The sequence below is a fragment of the Bemisia tabaci genome, chromosome 2 (assembly GCF_918797505.1).
Source record: "Bemisia tabaci chromosome 2, PGI_BMITA_v3".
Classification (NCBI taxonomy): domain Eukaryota; kingdom Metazoa; phylum Arthropoda; class Insecta; order Hemiptera; family Aleyrodidae; genus Bemisia; species Bemisia tabaci.
The window spans coordinates 28,124,132-28,143,627 of NC_092794.1; the positions used below are offsets into that span (position 1 = coordinate 28,124,132).

General features: G+C 36.3%; 1 protein-coding gene across 1 annotated transcript in view; it reads right to left on the bottom strand.

Annotated features, from left to right (window-relative positions):
* LOC109032423 (polypyrimidine tract-binding protein 1) overlaps positions 1-19,496 on the bottom strand; it is a 49,574-nt gene that overhangs the window by 15,044 nt on the left and 15,034 nt on the right. The window contains exons 7-10 of the mRNA XM_072297073.1: positions 10,034-10,126; positions 8,759-8,975; positions 3,012-3,089; positions 945-1,008 (exon numbers count right to left, since the gene is read on the bottom strand). Coding sequence (XP_072153174.1) covers positions 945-1,008; positions 3,012-3,089; positions 8,759-8,975; positions 10,034-10,126 — 452 coding nt within the window. The remainder of the gene's footprint in view (positions 1-944; positions 1,009-3,011; positions 3,090-8,758; positions 8,976-10,033; positions 10,127-19,496) is intronic.

Below are 19,496 nucleotides of genomic sequence, written 5' to 3' on the forward strand. Positions count from 1 at the left end.
CTCCTATTTGCTGTGATTGGGCTGGCAAGATAAGATATTTTTTCCACCACTGAAACGTTGCAACGTTGCAACGTTTGCAACGCAGTTTGATACGTTAAATTTGTTTGTCCTTTTCCATTTAAGTAGATTGACAGTTGTCAGATATTCAGATCACTACAGCAATTTTCGTTTATGTATTAGCTTCTACCGGGTGAAATATTAATTACAACGTAGAGCAAGACAATAAGAGATAAAAATTGGGGACCGCATCACTGACGCCACACCAGACTGGCAAGGGCAAGGATGTTGGCCTCAATCACTTCTTTTTGATCAGCTTATAGATTACATCATCGAGTGGAGAGAAAGGGGCTATGACAAGTGCCACATAAGGAACAAGCTGTGAGTTAACAAGCCAGCAAAGAGTTAAAAAGTACTTATTATTCGCTGCAATTCGACGTTTTTACCTCACAGCCAAAAGTCCAATTTGAAGGCAAAATACCCATTTTACGGTAAAAGGTGAAATTTGCTCTACTATTTTAAAGTATAAAGCCAAATGTTTTCTATAAATTTTCATAATTTGTGTTTTATAATTGCAATTTATGAACATTGTCTCACAACAAAAAATTTGCCATCTGTTTGCCACAATCCTGAGATGGTGAGATTGGGCATTTTCCGCACTTTTGGAGCCGGTTACTAAGTTTTTGAGTGATTCAATTTGCTCTAATACATTCAGCTTTCTTTTTCCTTTTCTACCTTCATTCCAATTTGGCTAAACATTCGCATATATTAAGACCAGCTTGATGGTGTGGTAAGGGAACGATGAAAGTTCTATTTTCTTTGATAAGCCAATAGGTGCTAATGGGTTTCTTGAGTCTTGTGGGAATGCTTCTACCTGAATGGCCCACATATACTTTTCCATAACGACTTAATTCATGAGGAGGGCACAGTTAGAGAAATGAACTTACCACTAATGCAGAGACAGCCTCATCAACAGAGCCCAACTGAATAAGAGCCATTCTCCTGTCTTTCCTGCATAACAAAGCATAAGAACAGGCATTTACACATTATACACAGGCGTTATAAAACCGATTGAATAATAAAGCACATGGGTTCTCAACTGAATGTTACTAAACTAAAGATCTTTTAAAAATTGTAATGTACCTATTCTAAATTAAGGTTCATACTGACCATACAATATAATTACCGAGGCTACCAGTTTTGAAATGTTGAAAAAAAAATTAGGCGCAGAAATAATTTTTGAACCAATTATGCCATTGAAAATTGACCAGGATGACTATAACCACTATTGATATCAGACATGTTTTCCTATTAAATTTCAAGTGGAATATACATCATTATATTAGAGCTGATCGCGAGCACGAGATTCAAGTTCAAACATTCTCCTCCTGCGCCTCACTGACCACTCGCAACGGCAGCCTCCCCCACCCGGAGCCACGACGCCCGCTTCCCCGCCGGCTTGGCAGAGCCCCGCCCTAACCTAACCCACTGACCATGGGCACCCTGTATCGCGCCACGCTCATTGACTGCTGGAACACTACGCAACCACAACTTGTCGTTCCTTTCAACCCCACTCTTTAGCAAGCACAACGGCTGGTGGTGAGTAAAGAGGCTCACCTTACGTCCTCCCCAAAAATTTCTGGAATGTTCCTAGATTAATGGAGGGTATCACGTGGCGATGAATAGTAACTGTTCTTGGAACTCTAGAACTCTCTCGACTTTTTTCCCGGTGATACTTTAGTTAAAAAGACCCTCATTAGTCTGGAACTTCCTAGAAATTTCTCAGACTTTCATAGGGGGACTTCCGATGGTTTTTCTGCAATTTCCTGGAATTCTCTCCAATTTTCTTCAAGTGATTGGCAATGAGAGTGACGCCCTCCCTACATCCTTTCCGGCACCATCCAGAATTTTCTAGGACTTTTGGAAAAGTGGTGCAAGGGGGCAAGTGGGTAGTTTCTGCAACTTCCTCGACTTCAATCAGATTGTTACTAAGAAAAATGTGGCGGGTTAGGAGGCTCCTTCTCCGTCCTCCAAAAACTTTAAAGAATTTTCCAGGACTTAAGGAGTGTATCGCACTGTCACAAGGCGATGAATAGTAACTATTTCTGGAACTTTCTAGAACTTTCTTGAATTTTCTTCATTAAGAAAGTGTAAGTAAAAGAGAACCCTCATTATGCCTCTCCAGAACATTCCAGAATTTTCTCGGACGATAGTTTTCTGGAATATTTCCGAACTCTCTCAAATTTACTTCAAGAGATGCGTTACTAAATTAACTGAGGCTCTCGCCCTGTCCTTTCCGAAGCTTTGTAGATTTTTTTTTAAACTTTTGGGAGAGTGTGTCTCAAGGCGACGGGTGGCAATTTGTTTCTAGAACTTTCTATAAATGTGGCTCGCGAAGCGCGAGAAGAGGGCTTTGCCCCCTGGACAGCCATCCCGGGTGCGCAAAGCGCGCCCAGCACGGCTGGTATAGCATACCTACAATTGAATATATTAGAAATTTCCAACACCATATTATATATGTGAAACAGGCGTTTCTAATTCACACTTGAATCAGTCAGTTCAATTCAGTAATATTTTCTATTTGAAGAGGAGGAAGGGGAAAAAAATCAAAGAAGGTCAGACTGACCACAGAAAAAATTCTTGTATATTGGTCAGTATATCGATGTGAATTATGACTGAATGCTACCTCTCTTCTAGTACATAAACCTTGTTAACTTGTCCAAAAAAATTCAGCACATAAGGAAAATTTTCAATTGCAGCAGCAAAACATACAAATATAGGTTTAGTTATTTGCCTCAGTAAGTAAACTATGATTTTTAGCAGGTAGGAAGGCGATTTCCGTTGATGAAAACAGAAAGCACTATTTTCTCACAAATACCTTGAACTGGGGAATTTTCAATACGGTAATCGTAAGATACCTATGAGAAAAGCTGTATTATACAGAGCTTGAATTTTTACCCTGTCTACTAATTCATTATGCAAGATGACTTAATCTGGGGGGATCTGATACTTACGGAAAGAATTTGAAGCCCTTAACTGTAAAACCAGTTTCCTCGAACGCTTGTTTCATTTCTTCTTCAGATACGCTTGCTCTGAAAAAAGTATCAATCAATTTAACAGTTATCCTACAATGACATAAAAATACTATTACTGGTTCTGAGAGACAGAAAAAATCTTTATTCACAATTTGGGTGGTCCAGCTCCGGTGGATGATTTTAAGAGGAAAATCAAAAAAGTGCATAGCTGATTTTTTCGAAATTATCCATTTAATCTAAATATTCTACTTAGATTATTCGTATAAAGTCATCTTCTGATAAATTAGGCAGTCATTTGTAAGTGTAGATCCTCTTTCTTCAAGATTTTGGCTGCAAAATTGAGTACGTAATACAGGGTGTACCAAAAGTCCGTCCCACCCCTGCTAACTTTTGAACGAATTGAGCTAGGGAAATGAAACTTTGGAAATGTTCCTATCTCAAAGGGGGCCATCTTTGGGGGGGGGGGTGTCAAAATTTTGGTCCCCCCTCAGGAGGGGGGCGGGGGACCCCCAACTTTTTTTTTTTCAAATGGCAACGACTATCTTGTGATACCTCATTCGAAAGAGCATAAAAAACTAAGAATTTTGGCGCAAACCGCAGATCAATATCTTAATTTTTGACCGAGTTATGATAGGTCAAAGGTCAAATTTGACCTATTTTCAAAAAATCATAACTCCGGTTCAAATTACCGGAAAGAAAAAAACAAAACTGAAAAATTTACCAGACAGTGTCCGCTTTTAAGTAAAAATTGCAGAAATCACTTCGAACTAATTTGAAGGGGGGGTTCGGACCCCCAAATACGTCAATTTAAAGGTCATTTAATTTTCCCGCGAAATAAGCCAATTTCCCCTAGATTTGCCTCCATATTATCTCAGTAAGGTCAAAATCAGTTCAACATTACGTAGGCAAGTCCCCGAATTTCGGGAAAATTTAAAAAAAGAAAACGAAATTTAAACGGTCAAATTTAATCACCTTAAATTTCGTTTTTTTTAAATTTTCCCGAAATTTGGGGACTTGCCAGCATAATGTTGAACTGATTTTGACCTTACTGAGATAATGTGGAGGCAAATTTTAAAGAGGAAATTGGGCTTATTTCAGCGGAAAATTGAAATGACCTTTTCCCTACATTGGGCCAAATTTAGAAAATTCCTGGAAGCGCCAAAATGCCAAAAAATTGGGATTAATCAATTGGCACGTCTGCAGGATCTAGAAAGTGAATATGACTTATTGTTGATCGTGAACACTTCCCCCACCGCAGTTTCTGTTGATTGGTTATACTTTGCCTGTAGCAAGCATCTTGAGAACCAGGATCATCTCCCGGTTGCAGGAATAAAGAGATGAACTTGAGTGAAAGATAAGGGTCGTCTTGAGGGTCCGTTTTGTTACGTTTCATCTGAGACCATTCCATGTTCCGTGAGACGCATTGCAATTTATCGCATTTTCGATACTATTTGAAGTGAAAGAAAAACTTAAAATAATTCACTTCTTGAACCTTCAACTGATGATTAATCCCATCATTGGCATTTTTGGCGCTTCAGGACGATTTTTCTAAAATTTGCAACGTAGGGAAAAGTTACAAATCCACTTATATGTATTTTTTTAACGTTCTTTTTCCGCAAATGTACACTGTTTTTTAGATTAAATTTAAGTTTCACACACGCTAAACTTGAAATAACCCCTAAAAAATGTGAAACAAGTGGTGAAATGGCAACAATGGACGCGGCAGTGAGGCCTTTTAAAATACACAGGAAGCCATTTTTATGGCCAGATATAAAAAGTACGTAAGATAAATACATACAGGACAATCCCCCATAGAGGGTGACTAAGGTCGAAAAACATTCAAAAAGCTCCCTTCCAGTAAAACAACGGCCGCTAAAATGACACCGGTCAATTTCACATCGGGGGAATCCAGGTACAACAATAAATTTTTTTGATATGTTGTAATATATAGGTAAGAAGCTGTTACGTACGTCAATATAAAAGTTGTACCCCACTATCTTGAACCTTAAGCGTGGTCAATATTATCGAATTTTGCCATTTTGGCTTCTTTGGACGATTTTTTATCTAAAATTTGGCAACGTAGAAAAAAGTTAAGCAGGAACATTTTTTCATCAATTTTGATGCCTAATTTTCAAAACGTGCACGGTACTTAGTTTTGAAATTGATTTTTGGGCGTGTGTAAAATTGAAAAAAAACCCCTAAAAAAGGGCCAAAAAATGCAACAATTGGGCCATAAGGCCCCTTAAAATTTATCGGAGGTCTTTTAAAAGGCCAGAAACGGAAAGTACGCAGCGCAAAAAAATATATAGGAATCATCTGCTGAGAGAGTAATAACAGTCGAAAAAGTTGACGAAAATAACTATTTTTCGATGCAAAGATTCTGGGTTTGAGGCGTTGTTGCACCTTTGCATGGGCTCCGTTCGGTAAAAAAGTCTACCTAGGCCTGGGTACTTTGAAGATATGAGACATTCAGCAAAATCCAGGTGGGGCCGGAAAAGGCCCAAAACGTTACTCTTCCTTTTTCCGTTTTGTTTTTTTCTTTCCGGTAATTTGAACCGGAGTTATGATTTTTTGAGAATAAGTCAAATTTGACCTTTGACTATCATCAGCATGGTCAAAAATTAAGATAATTGATCTCGTTGCGCCAAAATTCTTAGTTTTTTTATGTCTCTTCTGAATTAGGTATCACAAAATAGGGTTGCCATTTGAAAAGAAAAGTTTGGGGGTCCCCCTATGTAACGAGAATTCATTCTACGTTTTAAGTTTTTCCCCTTCCTTTTGTAGACCAACATAGCAACAAATGTGACACGGCTTGGCGACACCCGCGCCGCGACGGCCCGTGACGGTACATCCGCTGTTTGATATAATGAGAAGAAATGAATACTGATCTCTCCTATTTCCCTCTCAAAGAAGCCCTGGACTGCGAAATCAGGGGTTTTCCGTAGCAGTTTCCCAAAACGGAAAATTGTTAAAAATTATAAACCACTATAAACTTCTGTAGCGAAATTTTCCTACATCCATTGCTGTAAATTTTATATTTTAATTAATTTTTCTGTACCGAAAAATTTTGCATACGAATGTTGAGATCGCTCCCAATATGTCAAATCAATTCTGATGGCCCTCTACAGCCAAACATTGATCATCACCCCTCTCCTTCCGAAGGGTCCATCCGCCTCTCTCCTCTTATCATCTTTTCTATATCTTTCTCGGCTTTAGGTGCACGTTAGTGAGTGGCATCTCGTCGAGCGTTCTGTCCATTTCACTTTCCTCTTTTCTCTTCTCCTGTGCTAAAGTGCACGTTAGTGAGTAGCATCTCGCCCAGCTTCACTCCTCCTCTCCTCTCACCTGTACTCCTGTATCCTGGAATCTCAAGCCTTGAGGTGCACGTTAGTGAGAGAGAAGCATCTCGGCGTCCCCTTTATTTTGATTTCATTTCTAGGATTTTATCGTCGATTGTAAAATATTTCCTAACGTATAAGCCTTGAGGTGCACGTTAGTGAGTGGCATTTCGGCTAAATTATTATTATCATAATTTTGAGTGTAGTTTGAGTAGGATCCTCACAAATTTAGTTAACGGAATGACATTCTTTTGGAAATTTTTTTAAATAAACCAAGAACATTAAATTTGAGACATAAAATTTTGATCATTCTTCCCCTCTTTCAAACTCATTTTAAAATTGGCGCCCGAATCCAGGATCCCGGCGAGCTCATTCCGGCACCTAAAATGAATCGGTTTCTGTTATACGGGCGTAAGTCCAAAAATTTCAAAATCGTTTTTTTTGCATTTTCAGCCTCCTTTAGGGTACATACACATTTTCTGAAAAGATGGCGGAAATACATGATCAAACTTTTCCACTTAAGTATGTACTCACTTCTCAAACTCGCGCATTTCTAAAGTTTCTGTAACTTTTTTCATAATAAATGAAGAACATTTGTATTGAATTTGCATCTTGACCTAGCTGTTAGGTGATATAACTTCTTATTGTGCATTGATCACAAAAATACATGATTGAAATTTGAAAACTTGGTTTCAACACTTTTTTAAATGAAAATATCCCATGTCACCTTCATTAATTTTGGAAAAATAGGAGTAATTCTAGAAAATTTAGGCCTTTACATAAATTTAAAAACATATAATAACTCCCTATGCTATATAAAAGAAAAAAACCATGTGCTACATTTTTCAAACTTACTTTAATATTAGTTTTTTGGCTTGAAACTGTCTCAGTCATCCTTCGTTTTCTGGTATAAGGGCGTAAGTCCAAAACTTAAAATTAGCCTAAAAGGGTACTAAAATTTTTCTGAGCCAAAAAAACATTTCAGAACTTTTAAACGGGTGTTTATACAACCTTTGAACCCTTTTTTGAAATTTAGCGGTGTCCTGCATAACGAGAAAATCAGTTTTTTGCCTCTCCTGAAAAATTTGGATTTGTGGACTTACGCCCGTTTAACAGAAACCGATTCAAATAACGTTGGCATATCTTATACCAGAGGACGTATGTGCCTCTGATGACCTGGACCTGCTTCGCAGAGAAGGGGGATTTGCCTCGTTACACCCTGCCCCTCTCCTGAGGAGGAACCATTATTTTGACCCCCCCCCCCAAAAAAAAAGATGGCCCCCTTTGAGATAGGAACATTCCCAAAGTTTCATTTCCCTAGCTCGATTTGTTCAAAAGTTAGCAGGAGTGGGACGGACTTTTGGTACACCCTGTATATTAAAGAGTATTTTCAATATTTCCATTAACATAGGAAAAATGTAGTTTCAAACCTGTCAGGTTGGATTTCCCTACCTATTAGTAAAAAAAAAGTATGCAACACATACACTTGTTCAAAAACTTCATCGATTTAGAAGTCACCTATGCGAACCACAAGTCAATACCTTGATTTGTTAGAAAATTATTGGACAAGGTCTCAGACCGGTTTTTTCAACTTTAACCAGGGGGGGGGGGGGGGTCAAAGTTGAAAAAACCGGCGAGGGAGGGGGCCCTTGCCAGATTTTGTATGGGGGGGGGGGGCTGAAATTGTGGGAAAAGATGCCACTTTGTATAATTTACTGATGTACCAAAAATCAAGAAACTTAAATGGGGGGGGGGGGGGAGAGATGGCTGGTTGTTTTCAGATCAACCTCCATTGTATTTCCAGCCGAAAACCCTGTAAGGCATTTAAGAATTAAAGTTTTGAACAGTTTTGTCCAACTTGGTGCCGTAAGAGGGCATAAAATATATAGGAACAAAATATCAGAAGTTTCACATGCTGATCAGGTCTGATTAGTTTTAAATTGTTTTCCCTCAAGACAACAGTTTGTAAACTGCAAACATCACACCACCATGACTACATTTTAGTTTGACATTTTTTTGCATTTCTTTTTTTTGATCAAAACGTTTGTGGAACACTCCTTGTGCTCTGGTATCAATTACTTAGTTCTGGGTTTTGAGAATGAAGATTCCATTTCCCACGGACAAGTACATATAAGAAAAAAACTCATTTAATAACTTTTGCAATAAGGAGAGATGACAAGACACTAAAGTCAAGTGAAAGCAAGTCGGATAAGTTCTCTACATCTGTGAACAGAGAGTCCTTTAATTGTAGAAAGGAATTCTAACATGATGACCATTGAAGTAACGAAAGGAATCTACAGTGTCGGTGATCATTAGAAAATGCCTACCCACACTAAAAATGGTGAGTACTAAAATGATGGCTCATTGTAAAGAAATATGGCGACTTACGGAATGTTTGATAAATGAAGAGTGGCAGATGGCGGATAAATATTTTGATAATTCTTTGAGCCTGGTTTCTTGAACCGATGAAGAGGTGAGTTCGTATAATCTTTAGTGAGACCAGCGTCAGGTTGACCTTCCTTTGGCATTTGAACAATTTGATGTTTGGACGGCATCACTCGCATTTGTTTACCAAAAAGTCTAAGTTTATCCATATGGGTCATGGCTGAAAAAAAAAAAAAAAATGGCCCATTAAAGTCATCAATAGCGATGGAAATTAAAGTAAATATGTACTCCTTAAAGCTAAGATTTAAATTTGAAACAATTCAATGGAGTTTCTGATAAAACTCCACTATGTTGACTCCTCACCCATATAGAGACCCATCATGAGAGCAAAATTAAAAAGCCAGAAAACACTACATGTTTCGCCAAAATTTCAGAGAATTTAGAATTTGAGAGGAGAACAGACTGCAAAAATATACCAAGTACCTAATACAGTCAAATTCATTGATTTTTGAGCCTTAATTTTTAAATACGGTGGACTAAATTATTTTAAAATCGTGACTATTGAGCCTAAGAATCTGAGAGCTTTTATTCCAAGATTTTGCTACCAAGACTTTGGTACTGGTTACCACTCTGAGCTTTCTTCATGGTGATTTACAGCTCCTTCGCTCGATCAAATGAGATAATCGCCTATTTATATTTATGGCACAAAAAAGATGATAAAAAATGAATAACAATAAGCCTCAGCAATTCTCAGAGAACAAAAATAGCTATCAATATATAATATACCCAGTCCACGGATTTTCAGTCATAGACACTGTCAAATATGACACCAGTGTGCTTAAAATTATTACAATAGGTAATTTTTTTTTTAAAAAAAAAGTTATATTACCTACTTACTTATTTGAGAAATTATTTACGGGCAAAAAAGTTTTTTCTAAAGTATCGAGGGAAAATACAAAAACTCATGGAAAGGACAATAAAAATCAAAAGTGACACTTTAGATAGGTATCATGTCATGATTTGATTCTAAGATTGCATAGTTTGCAACTTCATTTCAGTAATTATACTTACAGGGTGATTTTAAAGTCCCACACGATTCCTATGACTCCTAAAGTTGTTGCCTATTTTCATGGTGGCCCCTTTATAATTTTGGGAGTGCCCAAAAGTCGTTTCCCTTGACCTGGGAGCACTCACAAAATTTCAGGTCTATATATCACCCTGTAGTTTCCATTTTCATTGATAAATGAAACAGAATTAAGAGTCAAGAGAAGAACTTACCAAGATGTGCCTGAGCAGGCTCTGCCATTTGAATTAAAGCACTGTCTTTTTTATTATAAAGTATTTTTACGCGTAATACATCCCCGTATACACCTGTGCAAGCAAAAGTGACATTCTCTTTAAAATGATGATCAATCACACTAGACAATTCACAAAATCAGTACTAGAAAATGCATGAAAATCCTTACATTGACTTATATTGCTTTTCCAGTGGGCAATGTTTTTGTCACTTTCCATAGAGAAACTTCAGTCATTTAGACTGGTGATATTGATCCAGGAGAGTTAAGCATCACAAGGTCGCTTTCATATGATCAAACATAAGTCTTTAAAATGAATAACTAATGAGCCAGTGGCTAATGAAAGGTTTACTGAGGGCAGATTACCCACTGGGCAAATCTCACTTTGATCAAGTGAAGCTGATACTTTAATACTGTGAAACATGAAACTGATCCATTTAGCTTGATTTCACTTTATTATTAAGGACTGTACTAGGCTAAGTTATTGCATACAACTTAAACAAAAAATCTATGCAGCTGAGAAATGAAAAAAATCCACCCCACCTCCTTCCTCTTAACAAAATCTACTCCCATATTAAACAAAAGTCAATTTAGATTGCTACTTAAAAAAAAAGACTCATGGAATTGGCTATTATAATGTTTAAAAAGAAAGTAAGTTCTTTTGAGGCTTTGCACAGCTCTTAAAAGCATCTTCAGAGGCGGGTTCAGAATGATTGAGGAAAGACATCAATGCTTGGGATTTTGCTTAGAATCTATTCATGATAAATGTTTCTACTTTCAATGACAAAATTATTTCAAGCAGATTCATTCTGAGTATACTAGCGCATTTGTTCAGGATGATAACCTAGGATTGTTGTGACTAATCTGCAAATCGGTAATTTAGAAGGAATGATTTTACACCCTGTCAAACTCAACTCTGCTTCAACAGTTGCCACAGACCTATGCAGTGCTTCGAAAGAGTCTTTTAATTTCAAAATTCAATCTCATAAACGAACACTTTGGCACAAGAATAGTGTTTGGTGTGACTTAATGTATTCATAGATGGTAAGTGGAGAAAAAAGTAAAGATCTTGGTGAAAAACATTGCATGTTGTGTACCATAGTTGGTGTTTCTGAAGAATGATTTATTATTTTTGTTGCACAAACTTTGTGCCATATTTCTTAGTCCGTGCGAAAATATTCTGTAAAAATTTCATGAGAAAATACAAGGTGATATTTTCTCAAAAATTAAAATATTAAAGTATTAAAAAAAAAAAAAAAAAAAAAAAACTTATAAAAATAAATAAATAAATATGAGCATCAAGTATCTCAGCAACGAGGATGATCTGTGATTCTGTCACCAATCCTCTAAATCATTCCACTTTGATGATTCTTACAATAAAAAAATATGGGATGCATTTTTTCGATTTCTTCTAGCAACTGAATTTTAGGGACACGAGTAGGCATTTAGGCAACAACTGGCAAAGAGCGTTCCTAAATATTGTATTATAGTCTTGATTCTCAATTGTTGTCAATCGAAGTTTAGCAGAAAGGAAGGAAATGAGGGCATGGACACTTTTATAAAATAACCTTCCTGGGTACAGAGATCAAAAGTAGATTTGTTGTTTCTAAAAAAATGAAAAAGCTAGTTTTTTGCTGATATAAGTGATCCAATTCATTAATCTACACTGCAAGTGTTGAAAATCAGAGATGATGCAGTTAATAAAATGAGATTATCCTGATTAGAGATGGCAATAGTAAGATTTCTGTGCGTACTATCCTGATTAGAAGATAAATTATTGTGAAATAGAAAGTAGGAAGAAATCAGAGGAAAAAGGCTGCTCATAGGCCAAGGAAGATAGTCATTGCTTCGGTTTGCAGAGTAGAGGAGAACGAATTTCAAACTAATAATTCATGGAAAATTATAATCTTAGAAAAAAGTAAGAAGCCATGAGAAACTGAATAACATTGACATGCATAGATATTTCAACATAAAAAGTATAAATAGAAGAGTAGAAAATGATAGAAATGACAAATATTAGATACCTGCCGACTGTAGAAATAAAGATACGCAAAGAAGAAAACGGAAGAGATGAAATAATGGGTCCATGCATAGACATTTTTGAACCAATAATTGCAAAAAAAAATCTAAGTAAAAAGTTAAGCTTTTAAATTAACAAAAATTTCAGTTCATAATAAAGAGAAACGAAGAAAAAAAAGAAGAAAAACATGAATTTATAAAGTAAAAAAGAAATAGATAAAATAACAAAAATAGATGGAAAATTGTAATAAAGAACAATTCTGATGAGCTCTGAAAATTGCTGTAAAAAATGATATTTTGATCTGCAGAACAATCTGGATGATAAAATGTATACTACTTACTAAATGGATTCTCCCTCCCCCCTCCTTTACTTTCTTTTTTCCTCTTTTTTTACCCTGTGAAATTATGAAAATGTGTTTCCTGCTAGCGAGACAACTTATGGGAATATAAATTGGTAGTGTAATGAGCGAAAAATTATTTTTGGATGAAGGTTTAGGGGACTGATTTTGTTGAGAACTGATTTTTTTTTTAAATAAAAAAAATGTATACTATTACTGAGAGGAGTTTAAGTTGATGGAAAGTGTATAGCCTTGATTAGAAAATTTGGGATAGTCTTAGACCTCTCACTGATAATAAAATTTTTACAAAGTTGATAAAGGCTTGCAGAATCATCAAAGTTAAAATTAAAACGTCCAGATTTGTTTCACTTGTGATGCTGATCCAATAGAAAGGAAGAAGAGATGAAGGAAATATTTTGAGGCAGAATAGTTTTAAGCTTGATGCACCTTGGTGAACTGTAATTAATGAACCTGACTCCGAAAAAGGTATTTACAGTTTTCAAATTACAAGACAAGAGCAATAAGGAAAAACTGAGGCTTGGTTTTTTTGGTTGATCATTTTCACAGATAGTCAAGTGTGATTGTATGCTCAATGGGACTTCGTTTTCACTTTCAACGATATCAGTTACTATTACTCAAAAGTTTCCACTATCTGTGCTGCTTTACTTAAAAATATTTTAATGATCTTGCTGCATGTGAACCATACACCTAGAAGCAGTACACACTATCTCTCAGTGTCTTTTATGTATATTTAGCGATGCTTCGCATGGGGGTTGATTATCAAAAAAATTATTAACTCAAAGGCTTTAATGATTATTTTGCACCTTCCGTGGTGGGTTTTGTTTACTGTATGGAAATTTTAAGTTTCATCTGGTACATATTTTGTCCATTTTTAAGAATTGAATAATGTGAAGTATCTGCACAAACAAAGATCCATTTACAATCTTGAATTTTATTAGCAGCTTATTGACCAGTTCATCTAAATACAGATCAGTGATAGCCTATGCTTGTGTCATACTACAACAGGTCTGATTATTACTCTTTTCAATGAACTCTGAGCCAGTATTAATTCGTGAAATAGTTGAATGAAATTCAAGGATCAACAGAAAAAAAAGAAAGAAAAAATAAGACAGTGATGTCGGAAGGAACTAAGATGCCTAAAGATGGATTGTAAATTTGTACGCCCTCCCCAATCCCCAATGCTCAATCATGTAGTGATATGATTCCACTGCAATTTTCAACTATTCAGAGTGAAGTACTTTTGGACAAGTTCAAGAGATGAGCATTTTAAACAAACTATCAGAACCAAAAAATAAAATTATGATAGATCCCTGCACAAAACAGAGTCAGCTCCTTAAAAAGAATACTTTTTCAAGGTAGAGAATACTTGGATTGAGTTATCACTTGGCTATCTTTCCCTAAGACACCACTGAGAATCAGAAAACCTATGAAAAAAACTAATGGTAAAAAAGAGACCAGAAAACCTAAGAAAAAAATTAATTGTAAAAATAAATATTAACCTTTCAATTCCACCAAATTTTATGCTGCGGTAAAATAAAAAATAAACAAACAGAATTAAAAACTACGTTGAAGTAACGTGACGATCTAAGATTTAAATGAGTTTTGAATTATCAAGCAAATTATGATGTGAATTTTTATTTTTTGCAAGTATAAAAAACATTTTTACGAGAGGATATTAGGTACGTTTGAGGATTAAAGCAAAAATAAGAAGAAAAACCCATAGCAGAGACAACAAAATTTGAACTATACAAGGTGTTCTAGGTGCCCAAAGACTGGACAAAAGGGAGTGGTTTTTGTTATTTCAATATAATATTCTACGTACTTAACAGATAAGACATTTTCATGCACCTTTGCAAAAGAAAAAAAGAAAAAAGCAATAAAATAAAATAATCATTGTCATCAGTGAATCCTGCATTTTTAAAAAAAATTGATCGAAAAATTTGTTTTGGAGGAACATTAGTGCATTCAGGATTAAGATTTATCCACAAAAATCTAGTGAAATTTCTAAAATTCATTTAACATTTTTGTAAATTTGTAATAGTAACTGTATCCATTATAGTGCCAAAGGCCTAGATCTCTGGCGTGGCCCTTGACCCTTAGTCCCTGAACATTTTTATCTAAAGTTTAAACCTATTTACTTGAGAAATCAAATGTTTGAATCATTGTGTGGGAATGGGTATAAATTCATTACTCCAGAAGAAAGGTTTTTAGAGAAATATCAGTATCCTTGCTCTGCCATCAAAGGAAAAAGCAATGCTACTTTTTCAAAGAAAATTATCCTTTTCATTCGCAAACTCCGACTGGATAATCTCTAGATTCATAGTCTGGATACTTAAATAAATTATTACTTGCAGTTACTACTTGAATATTGATACAAAATTAAAATTGTTCAGGGCAAAATCCTTGACACTGGGTGCTCTTCAGGCAAATCCATTTTTACCCATATTTGTCTATGGATGCCGTTATGCATGTACAGGTTATTTTTTTAGCTGGCAATCAAAGATTTTTGCTGTCTTTTGGTGATAAATGAGTATTACAAGGTGCAGATAGTACTTAATTACGAGGGGCCTCTCTTCTACTCTCAGGTTCCTGACACACTGTGGGATGATTAAAGTTTCATAGGAACTCCAGAGAAGTGGATTTTACTAAACCCAAAATGGGGTCAAAAATTTTAGGGTACATCATGATGACATAAGCCGTAGCATCTATCACTTACAGCAAATAAGTTCTGGAAGAAAATTGAACTATGTGTGCAATTTAGCATTGCTCTGTTTTTGCTGCACTATTGCAGGATTTATCATAATTTCTACAATAGTCAATACGTCGTAACTGCATAGCGTTCTACTTTAGGTAAGAAGGTGATAGAATAAGGCAGGGTCCACACGATTCTTTCATGATTAAGTTATTTCATGTGTGTTTTCTTTTTTTCAAAGTTAAGTTATGCTTGGTCCAATTTTGTCGTTGTATTGATAGTTTTTTCAATGTGGAAATTACACTCTGCTATTTGTTACTTAAGCTCAAGATATAAAAAGCTGCGTAAAGTTTGGAGCCTGTTTGTTGGAACTTTATACCAGTCAATCGGAAAAGACCAGATAAAGCAGATAAAGACAGGAATGAGGTTATGTGATTGGTCAGCATCATCAGTCGCCCTTTTTGTTGTACCTCTATCAAGTGGTGTTGATGAGAAAGTAAAGACACCTTTTGAGTTGCCGATATTTTGTCGTTGATTCCACCCAACAAAGGCTTGACAAAGGGGACGACCTATAAAGCTAATCAATCACATAACTCCATTCCTAGGTCTGCTTTATCTTATCTTAGCTGGACAACAAACCAAAAATTTCAACAGGCAGGCAGCAGGATGATTCACATTTTACGGCTAGTAAAGAATGAATGCTTCTCCAAATGGTTTATCATTGACAGAATTTCTTTGTTAAGGGCCAGGGCAATATAAAAAATAACGAACGCCAGCAGTGATTCAGCCGCCAAGTAAGACTTTACAATGACTATGCAGTCATCAAAGTAAAAATGATCAACTCTGCGAAATCAGAGAATTAAACTGTGCTCTCCTAAAGTACATATGAAGTTCAACTACGCCCATCGCAAGTCACTTAATTGCAGTAAGCAAAAGGTGCAGTAACTCACATGCAGGTGATGCACGTACATCAAATTTGGACATGCAGGGAAGGGCGATCGGCTCAGTAGTATCCTTTTTATCAAAGCTCTAGAAAAGAAAGTCCTGGGGCTTGCTGGAAAGCTGGAAGTAGGGGCTTTAAAAATATTTTTTCTTGTTGTCTCTATGTAATATAGTTCAGAGGATATAAATCCTTTGACTTACTTCCCAGGCAACCCTTAAAATTTTTTACCTATTTGCTTAGTGTCATAATCTGCACATCTATTGAAAGTTGAAATTAATTTGTCTTGGATTCCATTATCCTCTCCATTTAATTAAGAAAATGAAAGAAAAAAAAGTCTACCACGTTAAAAGCTTCACATGCCTGAATTGATAACCTAGACAGACCGATTACAAATGAAAACAGATAAGGAAGTATGGCAGGTCATTTAAGTACTTATAAACTTAATGGAGCTTCGGAGTGATGACCAATAAATGTGAGACACATCTAGGCTTTTCTACATTCTGAAATTGGCCCAACGATTAAGGTGCTAAAAAAAGTTTCTTATAGGTGTACACAGTTGGGTCTCTGCCTCTTTTGCCTAAAAAATAGCTATTTTTTCAATAAAAATACTGAGATTAATCTAAGAGCGTAAAGTTACCTTTTTGATTTTTTTTCCTGAGGAAATGTTTCAGAGAACATAATGAAAAGTACCATTTTCGATCATAATTTTCAACAAGTAACTTTGCACTTACATCAAGTCAAATTGCAGCTCTCGTGTCAATAATTAGATTTTTCTCTTATTTCCAGACAAAAGCAGGGAGCGACCCAATTATGGACACCTCATGTTGCCTAATGATCTGATACAATTCATAACCAGAGCCACAGTCTCAAAGTAACGACGATAAAATGTAAAATTTGCTTTGTAGAACATTTTGGACCATAAATACTTTTTTGATCATTTTAAGGTCAAGAGGAGCTCTAATTAGCACTCTTCTATTTTTCAGATTCAACTTATTCCGCAGAAAGATATGTGAAACAATCTTTGATGGGGTCTGTATATGTTAAACAAGTGAGATATATACAGCAAGATATAATAAAGATAAAAGTTCATGGAATTTTTCTACCTTGAATTTAAAGATAAAAATTGAAACGAGATGATATAGACATTTTTAATACAACCATATTGTAAATGCTTAATTCATGAGCTTAATTTACAGCATGAATTGAAACATGGAACACATGAGTAAAATCTAAGCCTTTCTCTCCTCTCCTTCATTTTTTTCTTTTTCATTTGTAGCAACGATAAATGTTAGAGGCAAAATCAAAGCAAGCTAGTTCTATTTTGCGATACATTTGGTTTCACATTAATGTTAAGCTTTTGACCTTGTGACCCACATTACTACGAGGGGCGTTCAATAAGTAAGTATCCCCCCCCCCTCTAAAATCCATAAGAATGGACCAATTTTGAAAAACTTGGGCTCAAAATCTTCCTTAGGATATTTTGAGTTCAACAAAACAAACCGCAACAAAATCGGACCATGTGCGGCCGAACGCGAGCCGTTTGAACGCGCCGAGGTGCTCGACGCTCCCGCCGAATCTGCGAGGATTTGAAGTCTGCTACAGGAGAAGAGCTTCTCTGCCAAAGCCTCAGTCGTTCATCACTGACGAAAAATCAAAGAAATTTTTGTAGAATAAGGGGCTTACCTCACTTCTCCACATAACCAGCTCGATCCAAGCAAGTCTGATACTGAGACTAAGACTAAGAGAACAGCTTTTGGATGCCTCGTGCGTGGAAGTCTTTCGGCTGACCGCGGATGAAAGAGTGGACGGCTTGTTTGACCTCTTCCACTGATTCAAAATTAACTCCTCCGAGTTCAGATTTCAGATACGATAATAAATGGCAAACCAGACCACCATTTATTCCTGTTCCTGAAATCTGAACTCGGAGGAGTTAATTTTGAATCAGTGGAAGAGGTCAAACAAGCCGTCCACTCTTTCATCCGCGGTCAGCTGAAAGACTTCCACGCACGAGGCATCCAAAAGCTGTTCTCTTAGTCTTAGTCTCAGTATCAGACTTGCTTGGATCGAGCTGGTTATGTGGAGAAGTGAGGTAAGCCCCTTATTCTACAAAAATTTCTTTGATTTTTCGTCAGTGATGAACGACTGAGGCTTTGGCAGAGAAGCTCTTCTCCTGTAGCAGACTTCAAATCCTCGCAGATTCGGCGGGAGCGTCGAGCACCTCGGCGCGTTCAAACGGCTCGCGTTCGGCCGCACATGGTCCGATTTTGTTGCGGTTTGTTTTGTTGAACTCAAAATATCCTAAGGAAGATTTTGAGCCCAAGTTTTTCAAAATTGGTCCATTCTTATGGATTTTAGAGGGGGGGGGATACTTACTTATTGAACGCCCCTCGTACAAAAGAACGTTCGATTGTAAAATATGGCTTATGGGCTACTGGAGAGCAAAGCATAATCACAATAAGTAAGCTCAGTTTCTGGCATAATTATATCTAGAGATCCATTCAGCCAATTACCATTATTTGTTGGTCATTAATGGGTAATAATCTCTAAATGAGCTAACTGTCTTGTAGTGTTTTAATTATGATTCAGGTTTATTGTGGCTGCAAAGAGGACCTCCAACAATGCTGAGAGCCTATGGTTAGTTAGACTGCTTAAAAATCAGAAGAACACCCGAAAGTTCATAAAAGTTAAGTTAACACCCAACAGTGTAAGTCCGCTACCACACATCTCGGTTCACAACGTTGTAGACTTCCTGTCATACTTAAGTAATTTATTAAATGAGAAACGACTCAACAGCAATTTTTTAATACTGCTGAGATTTTTCTTCTCTGTGCGAAGAAAATTCTGTGAAAACTCCGAGGAATGATGTCACTCTGCTCTCCTTTTAAAAAATTAGATAGGACGGAAGATTTTTAATTGAGATACGTGGTTGCAGACGTACACTGTCGACACAGCTTGCTCATCTCCACATAAAGCGGCTTTAGATACAGGGTGTCCCAAAAGTCCGTACCCCCCCTCGTAACTTTTGAATGGTTAGAGATAGAAAAACGAAACTTTTAGAATGTTTCTATCTTAAAGGGGACCATCTTCTAGGGGGGTCAAAAATTTTGGGGGCGCAGGGGCCCCCAACTTTTTTTTTCAAATGGTAAACCCTAACTTGTGATACATCATTAGAAAGGGTATAAAAAACTAAGAATTTTGGCGCAAATCGCAAATTCATATCTTAATTTTCGACCGAGTTATGATGGGTCAAAGGTCAAATTTGACCTATTTTCAAAAAATCATAACTTCGGTTCAAATTATCGTAAAGAAAAAAATAAAACGGAAAAATTTACCAAATTGTAAGCACTTTTAAGTAAAAATCACAGAAATTACTTCAAACTAATTTTAAGGGGGGTTCCCGACCCCCAAATACGTCATTTTAAAGGTCATACGA